Below are 12,972 nucleotides of genomic sequence, written 5' to 3'. Positions count from 1 at the left end.
AGAATCCAAGAATTGTGGGCAGAGTCTTGCTTACTCTTTACTGAGGAGCTGTCCTCAGTGTCAAAGGCTGTGTAGTTTGGGACTAACTCTTAACTAATCAGTCACATACTTGTTAGCAAATATTTGATTGCAGTTCAAGTTAGATGCGGGCAAGACATACACCCAGCCCTTAAGTGTCTGCCCTCAAAACAGCATGAAAGGGAATTCTTACCTGTAAGGAAAACAATAGGTCTGAAAAACTGCATAACTGTTGGGTTCTCCAGATCCTTTTACATTAGAGAAGTCCTAAAGGAAAACCCATCTGATAACAGAGCAAAAACTGTGAAATATAGACGTCTATCATGGGTGTCTGAAAACCTGTATTCAGTGCACAGGTCTTGCCACTTTGCTAGGGGGACTGGCCAGACAAATTTCACTGTCTGCCTCCAAACTAGTCAACACAGGCAGAGAAGGTGCAGACTCATATTGTAGGATATAGGGTGGACAGGTCAATGCTTCACCAATAACAAACGTCTTAAGGCCACAGAAGGGCTGGCAGGATCACTATAGCCTCTTATTTTCTTATAGCCAGTTCCTTTACCACCAATATTTTAAGCATGTCCATTTTCTGTCTCTTTTCTTTCTTGGCTGATATTTTCTTTTGAACACTAGTATAAGACTTCCACCCTCAATATGTCAGACATCATCTACATCAATGCTACAATGTTTTGTGTTCAGGGAGGCTTTCAAATTTCAAGACCTCTGAAAAAGTGTATTTTTATTAAAAGTCACATAGTGCTCACAGAAACAAACCTAGTTGCCTTCCCAAAATAAAAAAGGCACTCTAAATGGTAATATTTACATGGACTCAGTCTTTTGCAGGCACTCTTGTTAGCAAGTTTCTCTAAGGATATCATGGACATTGAAAAACAGCAACCCACAGATGTTCAAATTCAGACAACCTTACTATGCAGAAATCTAATTTAAACAATTCAAGTGATGCAAAAGTCTTCCCACACTGGGTACGTGTCATTTTCTGAAAGACATCTGTAAGAAGCAGAAATAAATGGGCTGATAACCATTGTCTTCTTTTGGCAAAAAAGAACTGGAAATAGTGTGGCCTGTTATCTCTTTCAGGTATGTCATCTTGATATCATAGGCTAGCAGAAGAGTCTATTTCCACTCTGGGGATAGCCATAAAGCTCTTGAAATGGCTGTCCAACTGTGACAAACTCCCCTTAAACAAAAAATGATCAAGCTACAGTGAAAAACATTTTTTACAGATTTGAAGTATTGTCCTTTAAAGTATACCACACTTACCTCCAGGCTTAATGCAGCTCTGACATGCAGCTTTTGGCCTTTCATTTGTTAACTGTTGTCTATACTTGTTTGCATGTACCATTCCAACCTTCCTGTACAACATGACCAACTAGTCAATAATTAGTTTCCCCCCATTTATACTGGTGACCAGCTGGGGCCATCATCCAGACAGCAACCAGGGCCTTCTACTTTCTCTAACTCCCTGTTACCTTGTGAGAAGTCTGGATGAGCAGATCTCCTACAATGCCAGCCCAATGACAAATGCCATCTGCATGATGGATCCTCATTCTCTGCCCGCTGCACTGTCTTCTGCTGAAATGCCTCCACCGCTACACCCCACAGCATACAAATGACTGCACTGCAACAGCCGGATTAGTAAACCCGTGTTGTGTTGACTGCTCACTGCTACAACCCCCCACCTCCACTACCCCCAGATCTCTCTCCCTTTCTCTCTGCACCACTGAGTTGACTACATTTCCAGTTTTAACCAGAGTACAACACTATTTACTTTTTGACAAGATAACTGACCTGACTCAAAAGCTGCACCATCAAATAATCAGTTCACAAATCACAGGTCTAGAGTAGGAAATATACCTGATTTTCAATGGCTTTTCTGTTCTTTGGGTCACTCACAACTGAGAGTTGAAGCTCTGCCATTTTTTTCATTTTACTGTCCATGTCAATTTTCTGAACAATGTTCTTCGTCTGATTTTTCAGAAGTCGGATTGTGTCTTCCTTCCCATGTTTTTTTGCAAAAAGAGAAGCACTGGCTGAATGTATTGCTGTGACCCAATTTTCCAGATCTGTTTGGTTTAAAGCCTACATAAAAACAAAGCATAAATGACTACATAACAAAGAGAATAACACTTTCATGGTCAGTTGACTGCAATCTAAAATTATTTAAAACATATTATTCTGTGTCAACTGGCATGAGTGAAACATGCTGGCAAGGATACCGATACAGTTAACACAAAACAAAACAACTGGGCCTTTTACTAACCTTTTCAACTGAACACGATCCAGTTATTTTAATTAAAATTACAAAGGAGACGTAATCTCCTTAGCAGAGTTACCATAGCCTAGTACAAATATACAGTGATTTTAAAAACACAGTGTGCTACATACTGCTTACATACACAATTTATATTCTGTGTCACTACAATTAGAGGACTGAAACAGTCATGTACTACAAAGCAACGTGATCTGAATAATGGCTGCTGTCACTGCCGGTCAAGTAAACTTTTAAACACATTTATTCATCATTGTGTCTCTTATACGTAGCTATCAACCTACATGTGTGTTACACTCCAAAAAGGTGTGCACTGACTAAGGGAAAGATTTCTTACACAAAATAAGGAAGTTAATTTTCTTAGTCCAGCTTCAGTTTCACCTATTTAAACATCATGCCAATCAAAAAACATTTGTGCAGTTTTATCTTGCATAAGATTTAGCTATGCAAGACGTCTAATTTCCTGAGAACAGGGAGGACACATTGGTAAGCTGCCAGTTCTGCCCAGGGCATACACAATGTTAAATGGATTCAAATTTAGGTAGTTTCAGGCTTCAAAAACATCATGCTGCTAATTTAAGTATTTAAGTAAACAAAGAAACTATAAATATTATGGCTGCACAAGAACAGAGATGCTGGCAAATGTAAAACTCTGACCTCTCTGCTATAAAAAAAAAAAACCCTGTAGTCAGAACTTTCTTAATGAGAATATGTCAACGTCTGGCATGCACAAAAGGACTGGCTTACTATTTACACATCAGGAATGGGTTCTGGGAGTTAAGGGGACAGTCAGTTCACTAACCTGATTAAAATGCACCAACAGTCTGTTCATCTATTAATGTCTGTCAATGCTACATTGTCCCTTGTTCTGAATTTGGAAACGTGTTAAAAAAGAGAAGAAAAATTGGGCTTAGATGCAAGGGGTTCTGACAGACTGTCATTCATAAAAGTCCTGGAAATGCAAGCAAACAACTTGCATCTCAGAATAAGCCACTTGTACTGAATTCCACCCAGCAGACAGACTGCCAAGACATCTGATAAACAGCACTACATTTGTGCACTGACAGTACAAAGGTGTCTTGCTGTAGCTCTCAGAATTTCTCATGCAGTATGTTTTTATTACTTCAATACCACCACCAGTGCTGCAGCTAACACATCACACTGCTAAGCTGCTTGCTTTGTGTCAGTCAAACAACTGCAATGTTGTCACTGAAATCTTTTAAACATACCTAAAGATCATGTTCAAAGGCACGAAGCAAAATGCAGCATCTGCATTCAGTTTCTACCTTTCTGAAATATCCGCTCGTACAATATTACCACTAGTCTTACTTTCCCATAAAATAACGACTTTCCATGGAAAATAAGACTTTAAAAATCTGTGCCTTTATTTTTTAAATCATGCCCTTCTTGCTGTGTGGGAGTGAACAGTTGACAGTCTCCTAAGGGCAGCAGCACTTCCACCTTAAGGCGAGAATACTGTTAAAGACTCCGTTTGCTATGAAAGAATAAATAAATTACATTACTTAAATGGAGTCCTTTTTACCTAAGCTAAGTAAATAAGAGAGTTGTTACAGGCATTCCATTGCAGTAGTTTCTTTTACATTCATTATACCATATGCCCTCACTACTGCTCAGTCAATGCCCTTGCCTCCCCTTGGGCATACCCATTTCGCTGTCAAGAGTGCAAGTACTGTTTCCTGTTCAAATGGGAAAGGGGTCTGCATTCTTCAAAACTTTCCTGTCAAAAGTACCTTTATGGCATAAATATTAAACACCCATAATTGTGAAATTACACTTGCAGAAGTGATGGTACAAGTGCCAGACAGCATCTGGAAAGCACACCAAATACTGATTTATTTTCTTTAATTTTAAATTGTTTAAACACACACAGTGTACTTACTAACAAAAAAGTGAAAGTGAAATGCTGATCGTTTCACAGCAGCTAATATGCACAGAGTTTTAAACAGTAGGATGGCTCTTTAAACTTGATCTTTAAACTGAAAGAGAGTAATGTACTGCTTTTGCTTCCCAAAACATTATTGTTTTTTTATACACATTTATACAATTTCTCTCATCGCTGTATGTCCTGTATTCAGGTTTCATGAAGCTTAAATGACCATTACTGTCAGAAAATGAAAAGAAAAATACTTTTACCTTGCTGCAAAGTTCTACACAATCAAAACCTTACAGCAACACAATAATTACCTATTACCAGTTTTCATTTTTTTTTTCAAATCTTAAATGTCCTCATGGGCAAACATGCTGATGCGATCTTGTACTCTTGGAAAGCTGCATCATTCCCATAAGACACTGTGAAGGCACAGCTGATGACATTAAAATACTCTAAGTGGTCTTTCGATCACAGTCCCATTCACTTAGAACAGTAGTATTCACAAATGCTGTCAAGACTGAGAATCCTCAGTAAGCATGTCAGTTGTTTCCTATACGTATGTTACATATCCTGTGAAATGTTCTTGCAAAAGGATAAAGATATATACGAGATAACATAACCTTTTTAAAAAGTTATATCTTCTGGGTTTTCAGGTTCTGTCTTCCTTCCCTGAGTCAGGCTTGCAAAGCACAGCTAATTACTGAAGTTGTTCTCTGTGTTTATTAGATTTACTCACTTATAGACTAAAGAAAAGGCTTAATAGGTTTATGGCCCTAGTGAATAAAAAAATGTTGCTTTATATGACGGAACAACTTCAAAGAGTTGTGAATTTCAGCCTGAATGGGTTTATGACCTCAGTGGGTATGTGAAAACAAGAAAAAAGGTAACCTGTTGTGTTTGTGTTTTCCTTGGCAAGACTTTTTAGAAGTGCCAGATAAAATTATACAAAAGCAAGGGACACAAATTCCTAAAGAAAGTATCATGACATTTCATTGAGCACCAGCACAGTGTGTACTGAGCATGATGGCTAGAATAGAAATGGCATGAGAGGAATTGCTAAGTAATTAATTTTTTTAATATGTGAAAGCATGGGATCATTCTATACAGAGGAAATATACCATTGGAAACAGAATGTTGGGCTTGGGGCGCAGCTGTCTTTTAAGTGAGATGAATTACATGAACACTGTACACCAAGGTGAGTACAAGGCTGGTCTCTGTAAATTGTATGCACTTAGTAATGTATAAGCAGTGTATCTTGTTGCACTGAGAGCACAACCGTGTTAACTCATTCAAGTCTATATATTTTTTTCTTCCTTAGGACCTTGCCCAGCGTCTCATCCACCTTTGCCTAACTGGCCCATTTATTTTAGAAGCAAGGTGAACAGGGTATTACTGGGCTAGGCAAGAGACTTTCAGTAATTAAATTTCTGCCTGGAAATCCCTTCAGCTTCCCCATTCTCCAGCAGCAGTCAGACAGTGGGGAGCAAACCAGCCTGCGGTAGGTGGTCTACTCTTTCTCCACAGGAAAACACCTCCCCTCAATGGCCCTTAGAGCTAATAATTGTCATTTTCAGAGGGGAAGCCTACCTCTGCCCTCTACTAACCCCTTCGATTCATAGTACATTTGCACTGCGGTAGAATGAGCTCGGATGACTTGAAGCCTTACTGAGTGCACATTTAGTGCACCTGCTAGGCTTCATCCATGTGCCAAGCCAGAGCTACCTACTTTCCCTCAGGCTGGGTCAGCTGTCAGTGGCTGCACACTCCTATCTTCCCTGGCCAACTCCTACAGGCACACAAGCCACTAGTCAAACTCAGGTCACCTGCAGCACAGCCAGGGTTCTGTAGCAGCTTTTTTGTATATTTCCACTTAGCTTCCATAGCTCCTTATGATGTCTTGACATATACTGGGTCTAACTTTATTTACCAAGAGACCTACCACTTAATAACAAGTAGCATAAGAAATGGGAAGGTGCAAGTAATAAAATGACACTAAGTTTGTGAGTGTAGGATGTCATGCAGGGGAAATATACTAATAACTGTTTGGCACTTGTTATTCACATTCTTATGTTTACATTCATATTATCATAACAAACAGAACTGCTTAGCCTTATATGAAAGCTCACAGTTTGATGAACAAAATGCTGTTGACAGTGTGATTGTGGCTTGAGTGGTTACTGACATATTGTAAGTTGTCTACAGAATACTGCAAAAGTAATATTTACTGTGTTTACTATGAATTATAAACACCAGTTTAAGACCTGAAATCTAAAGAATAGTGCCACTGTAACCAGAGCCAGATAGGTAATGGATTAGCATGCACACACACACACACCAGACCCCCCTCCCCCGCAGTCATTCTAGTTTCCCATTACTTAGTTATTTCTCCCCAGTTACCATAAACATTGTTAAAACCTGTCAGTGTGCATACCATTTTCTTTTCAACTTCTACCCCTTTAAAGTACAACACAGTACCAGCAATTCATCTATATGCTGTGGGAGTAGAACCCACAGCTCTCTGCATCAAAAGCAATTATGTTACCTGTTGTGCTACTAACAGTGCTTTCAAATTCTATAGCACAGTTATGGCTATACAAAACAGCTGCACATTGAAAAAAGACTTTGAATGAGCAGCAGTAAACTTCTCCTCCCTTGAAGTTCACAATCCCTTGAAAATGCACTGAAGCTCACAATTCCTTGAAATGTACTGAAACTCATTTTCTTCAATAGTCTGGTAGTTGGTGTAAAGGATTCAGGCGTAAAGGATTCAGGCACTTGCCTCCTGTAACCAAGGTACAGGGTTTAAGCCTGAGCAAATTAACTAACCTGACATTCTTAACTAAGGCATATTACACAGACAGACAGACAGACAGACAGACAGACACACACACACACACACACACACACACACACACACACACACACACACACACACATCCACCTTACCAATGGAATGCCTGTGCTCAATTCTGAAGAAAAAGGCAGCAGGAACATCTTGTATTTAAATTCAGCATGCAGAAAAGAAGAAGCAACAGAAGGTGTGTGTGTTTATTGCACAGATGCAGAGGGTATTCTTATAGAAGAGTGCCCTTAAAGATCACTTGTATTTTCTTTTTAATTAAACAAGTAAATGCTGTGGCAGCCCCCCATCTGGCTCTAACTGTACCACTGTAATGATTCACTTGTGCTGATCACTCTTTCCCATTTACACTTCTTTAGTAACACTCACGGTTCCAGAGACATGAACATTTGTTTGAAATGTGAGGACAAACTTGATTTGATATGTTAAAGTACAAAATTCCAGAACTGCACTGGATAGAATGAGCTAAGTAGAGATGATGTAATAAGAATAACAAAAAATGTGCAAGCAACAAGAAGAACGGAGAAGTGGTGGTACCACAGTGTAAGTGTTAGGAATGACAGGTTCTGTAAAGATGGTGGGGACATTGTTTTGTAAGTGACAAAAGAGATCAAGTGTAATACAGTATCGACCTTTACCAGCCTCTTTAGGCATTTTTGTCACTTCTGCCAACTATGAAGCCACCTCCATGGACACTACTGTCCATTTGTTTTTTTTTCTTTATGGAGCAACAGACAAGTATGGTATGGGCATCATTCATGAAAAAAAATCAAAGGGTTTCTTTTTATTCTCTATATTTCCCCTGCTGCATATATGTCAACTAAAGTCTAAACCAGAGCATGTGAAGACTATCGTGAAGAGTGTCACCTGCTTGCACAAATGATACATCCCTGAAAGGCTCTGCTTCCCACTGCAACAAGCACCTCTGTGAAATCTCTGGTTTACAACAGGAACACATAGCACCCCAGGCTTGTGTGCCTACTCTTTCTTCCCTGAAAGAGGCAAGCAGGTAATGCCTTATCACTCCTCTCTCTCCTATCAGTTCGTCCAGTGCAAAGTTTACCTGGGACATATTCGGTGGTTTATCCCTCTATGTCAAGTAGCTGACATAACTCTTACTAACATATTTAGGAACTAAACAACTGATTTTTGTTTTGTAACCTTGCTACTAGTAAGCTATACCTCCATTTTTCATTCTGTTTTCCTCCGTCTCTTTCAACTACTTTTCTGTACTTCTGTGCTCCCTTCTCTTGCTCTCACTACTGCTCCACTTTAATGATCTCCTTGCTTACCCACTTAATTTCTTCTCTAGCCCTTAGGTTTTCCAACTCATGCTGTAACAGCTTATGCTTTCTATGTACTCTCTAAAACTTTTACTGTTTCTGCTCCCTAGTTTTCTTCTTTCTCTCCTTTACCTAACACAACAGCTACTAATGAATATACATTAATCTGTGTAGATGTATGTAAATGATAGTTGGCTGGACTGGTGGGAGGGTGGCCTAATGGTTAAGGTGTTTGCCTTACAAACACAAAGTGCAGTGTTTGAGTCTCGCAAGGAATAACTTGGCTAGGCTTAAAATGGCTCACAAGGGCAGTTAGCTTAGTACTAATCTATGAACCTAATTGTATTAATGTATGTATAGCATTCAGCTTAACTCTGCTTAGTTTTTAAATTATTTCAAATATTATCACTTTAATAGCATTTACCAGCATCATGTGTAATATGTTCCTTGCATATGATGACTACTTCTGCACCTAAATTTGCTACAAAAATGTGCACGTCTTATCACAGCTGTCAATAAATGACATTAATCCCAAACATAAGAAAACTCAAGAAAAAGAACAAAAAAATGACAGGGTACTTATCTGCAACAGTAAAGACTTCAGCAAACAGGAGTAATCACTGGAATACAAAAGTGCAGTAAAAAGGCAGAAAACAGACATAGGCTAATGGACTGATGGTTAAAAACAGCATTCAGATGGGTGGCAAAGAATTTCTGAGGATGGTATGCCTGAACGTCACCTTTATGCCCTATGCTACGTGAGGAGCGTTTGGATGAAGCTCAGCATACCTTAAAGCAAAGGCAGGCTGTGGTAGACTGGCCGGACGTCAGGCTTCCACTACAGTGACTCCCATAAGTGATTAACACTGTAGTGGTGAATGTAAGGACATCTACTGTTACACCAAGTACCTTACAAACAACTGCACTTTCTCTTTTTGCACAGGGTCACAATAACACTAAATCTTAACAGGGTTTTATTGCACCTACCTTGTCTTCAACCGGAACAATTTTTTAAAAAGCAGTCCACTATTTCCTACAGAGGCTTATGCTGGTTTCATGTCTGCATCAAGTTCTAAAGTGTGATGTGAAGAAGCAAAGCAACAGGTTAACCAACCATTTAGATATTGTCTGTTTACAAACTGGTAGGCCTTCATTCCTTTCTAGAACGAAACAAATAGGTATTAAGTCCTTTTTTGTGTAATGTTTCAAATGTTATATAAATCTAGCAAATGGGAATGGTATTTCCCATCATTATAAACATCTTAAAGACTGTCAAGTTAAAGGACTGGTTACATGTTACCGATCATACTATTATAGGTGTCAAAGTAGATTTAGTCTTTAATGATACTTTCATTATGGAAAACCAGATAAGGAGATGTGGACATAAGGCCCTGTAACTATGAAATCATCCTGCCAAATAGCTTAAAATTGTTTTCCAAGAAAGATAATTTAGTTCTGCAAATTCAGAAGGTTCAAAATTTCTCTTTTCTAATATAAAATTCAAGCCACCTGCCTCTGTGGTGGTCTCAGAAGTAAAAATATTTAACAAAGGCCTTCACAGATGGGCATGTTGCAGTATACGGTATGCAAGGCGACACTGCAGACATATGAACCTTGACTGATATTGTACTGCACTGGAAGCACAATAAATACTTACGACAATTAAGTAATCTTGGGAAAGAACAATGGAAGGGATGTTGTTCCTCTGATGTAGCTCCTCCATTTTTGAATGCAAGATATTCTTACATTAAGTATCCTGACAGCCTCAACAATTTTCTGGTTGGGATGCAAGACACTACCTTCCTGCTGCATCATTAAAGACTGTAAAATCAGTAAAGGCAATGGTGCCGGACTGCTCTTGGTGATCACATGACAACATTATGGTTGACGTGACAAATAGAAGCAGTTAGGATTAGACGGTCTTAACCTCACTTTGAGTAGTTGCTTCTGGCTCAAAGGAAAGGAAGGGCATAAATTAATGTTTGAATAAATATGAAGGAATAGGCATCTGCTCTCCCCCTCGGCTGTGAGGAATATTTTCACTTGAATGTTGTAGTGCATGGTGAACACATCCATTTCTGGGAATCATCACATACAATTTCGTGGACAATGCATGGGAACCAATTTCCACTCGGGTTAATGTGTCATTTGTGCAAAGTCCATCAGCTAACCAGATCTGCAGATCTGGTACAAGTAATGCTCTGGCACTGCAAGCTGGGCTGTAAAGATGTCACCCAAATTGGGACTCTCCTTTCACAGCTGGAAAGCTTTAATCTTCATAAGACCTCTGGAGAAAGGTTGTCCTGAAAAGCTTCTGGAGCTCTGTGGACTGCTTTCAGTTCTTGTGTAAATTGCTGTGAAAAAGGCTTCCCTTGATGGTCGTACAAGTCCTTCTTTGGGGAATTTGAGCTGTTCTGGGGCCGTTTCCCCTCTCAACTAACACTGCTGCTAAGAGTTCTGAGTACAAAGCGTTTTCAAATGGTTTACGAGGAGGACATGCCTTCTGGTACTGATGAGTAGAAGGTACATACATACTTTTCAAAGAAGATTTCAGTTCACTTCTCTGTTAAAGATAAACAATTATTTATGCATTGGTCTACCAAATAAATATTCTTGGAAAGCATTCAGCAATCTCTCAGCAACATCTTAACAATACAACTTGATTTTAAAGTCACACAAGTCTTTCCAACACAACAGCAGACATGACCGCCCTTGAAGTACAGTCAGCCACATCATAAGCACATTAAACAGAGTAGGACTGCCAACAGGAAAAGTAACAACCAATGCCTATGTTCTGTTGGTAACACTGCTACTAGGAATGGATTGAAAATAGGCCTAAATCTGTTCCAAAATCCACCTTTACCAGATACCATGTATGGTCAGTAATTAAGTGCAGTAACAGACAGTATGGCATCAATGTAAACCATTTCACTGCATTTGTCATGCAGCCTTGAATCTCTAGCCATGGGTAAAGCTGATAAAAGCATAGAAGTCCCACTTTTATCAAAAGTAAATAAAGACACAGTAGCAGAATCCACCTTATGTTTATACACGGTAATAGTCTGGTCATGTAAAAATCTGGGCCCCTTCCTCTTAATCAACAAGCACTGCTGTCTACAACCATACACATTACTATTACAATTAATAAACATAAAATTTAGTAAAAAAACTTGTGTTGATTTGCTATGAAACTGACGGACCTGTATATCCAGCTAAGGCACAACATAATGAATGCAAACTGGCAAATAGTGTGATGATGTAATCTTGGAGCCAGTTAGTGTGATGATGTAATCTTGGTGTCAGCAAGTTTTGCAAGTATTTAGTAAACATCGTCTGTAGTCAGTTTACTGGGGACAGCAGGCTACCACCATGTGAAAGGACACCCTGCCATAAAGCCTAGATGATCTCTCAGTCTCATCACAGATCCATACAGGCATTAAAATGCACTGTTGTTCAACAAACAATGCACTAGGGATGGATTATTGTTCCAGGTTTAGCTTATTCTTATGGTTTGCATTTGGCTTGGTAGATGAACACTACTGACAAAGAAAATGTCAAAATATATTCCTATAGAGTACAAAGTCTCCTCCTTAAAACACTACATACCCATGCCCCTTCAGAGATCTATACCAGAAGAAATTACTAAACACCAACCAAGAAATGTCAGGACATCACACATCGCAAGGAAGCTTCACTGGTAACAAGCAAATGTAAGCAGTGTACCTCACAGCCATGCAGATACCTAAAGATTATTTTTCTTTCAGTGTGTCTGTGAAAGAAATACATACGACCAAGGAGGAACTACAGCTAACTTCAGTTCATTAACAGTTTTAATGATTTTTCAAACTAGATCTCTGCCACTGATCATTAAGGATGTGCTGTACATCCTGTCAGCATTCCTAAATGCAGCAGTTTGCTTATCAGGAGTCTATTAGCCTTTAGTATTTCTATAAAAGCATAAAATAGTAGAGGTATTGCCCACATTGTACGCTATTTAGATGAAGATGAGTCACCTGCAAGTTAAAAAAATTATCCTTTCAACTGCAAACATCCAGAAAAAAAAATTATCCAACTTTACCCCTCTCTTTCCCTCAACCTTCCCTCAGCAAATACCATCAAATACAACTCCCTTGCTATCACTAGGGAACAGGTTCTTAATGCTGGCTTTAAGGCCAAAAACAGTACTTAAATAGGCCTAGACAATATCCCAGAATGTCTTCTAAATAGCATGAAACATGACCTTTCTAAATAGCATGAAACATGACCTATCAGGCCCTCTGGAATTGAAGCTCAACTGTAGCCTCATGAATGGAAAACAGCAACAGTCATCCTGTTGCACAAAGGTGTGCCATCTACAGACCCTGGAAACTATAGACCTAAGTCTTACTAATCTTGTATGCAAACCCATGGAAATGATCAATAATGACAGTAAACCTCAGATACTGGAACCAACCCAATTTGGTTTTGTCTAGGGCAGGTCATGCCTACTCATCCTGGTGGACTTATTCAAGAAGGTCACCAAAGCATTGGATGAGGGCAAAATGGTTCACACTGCCTACCTTGACCTGGCCAAGGCATTTGATGCAATACCCCAACTCAGGCATAGTTGATAAACTCAAGAGGTTAGGTA

The 12,972-nt window shown here is 39.2% G+C and overlaps 1 protein-coding gene across 4 annotated transcripts in view; it reads right to left on the bottom strand.

Annotated features, from left to right (window-relative positions):
• Nucleotides 1-12,972, bottom strand: part of TIAM2 (TIAM Rac1 associated GEF 2) — a 2,099,243-nt gene that overhangs the window by 789,912 nt on the left and 1,296,359 nt on the right. For all 4 annotated transcript variants that reach the window (XM_044063392.1, XM_044063388.1, XM_044063400.1 and 1 more), the window contains one exon: nucleotides 1,894-2,118. In XM_044063392.1, the coding sequence (XP_043919327.1) occupies nucleotides 1,894-2,118 (225 nt within the window). The remainder of the gene's footprint in view (nucleotides 1-1,893; nucleotides 2,119-12,972) is intronic.

Source organism: Protopterus annectens, chromosome 1.part0, assembly GCF_019279795.1.
Source record: "Protopterus annectens isolate FY-2018-M chromosome 1.part0, PAN1.0, whole genome shotgun sequence".
NCBI lineage: Eukaryota > Metazoa > Chordata > Ceratodontiformes > Protopteridae > Protopterus > Protopterus annectens.
Note: the sequence above shows the minus strand (reverse complement) of the source record. Positions and strands in the feature narration are given on the sequence as shown.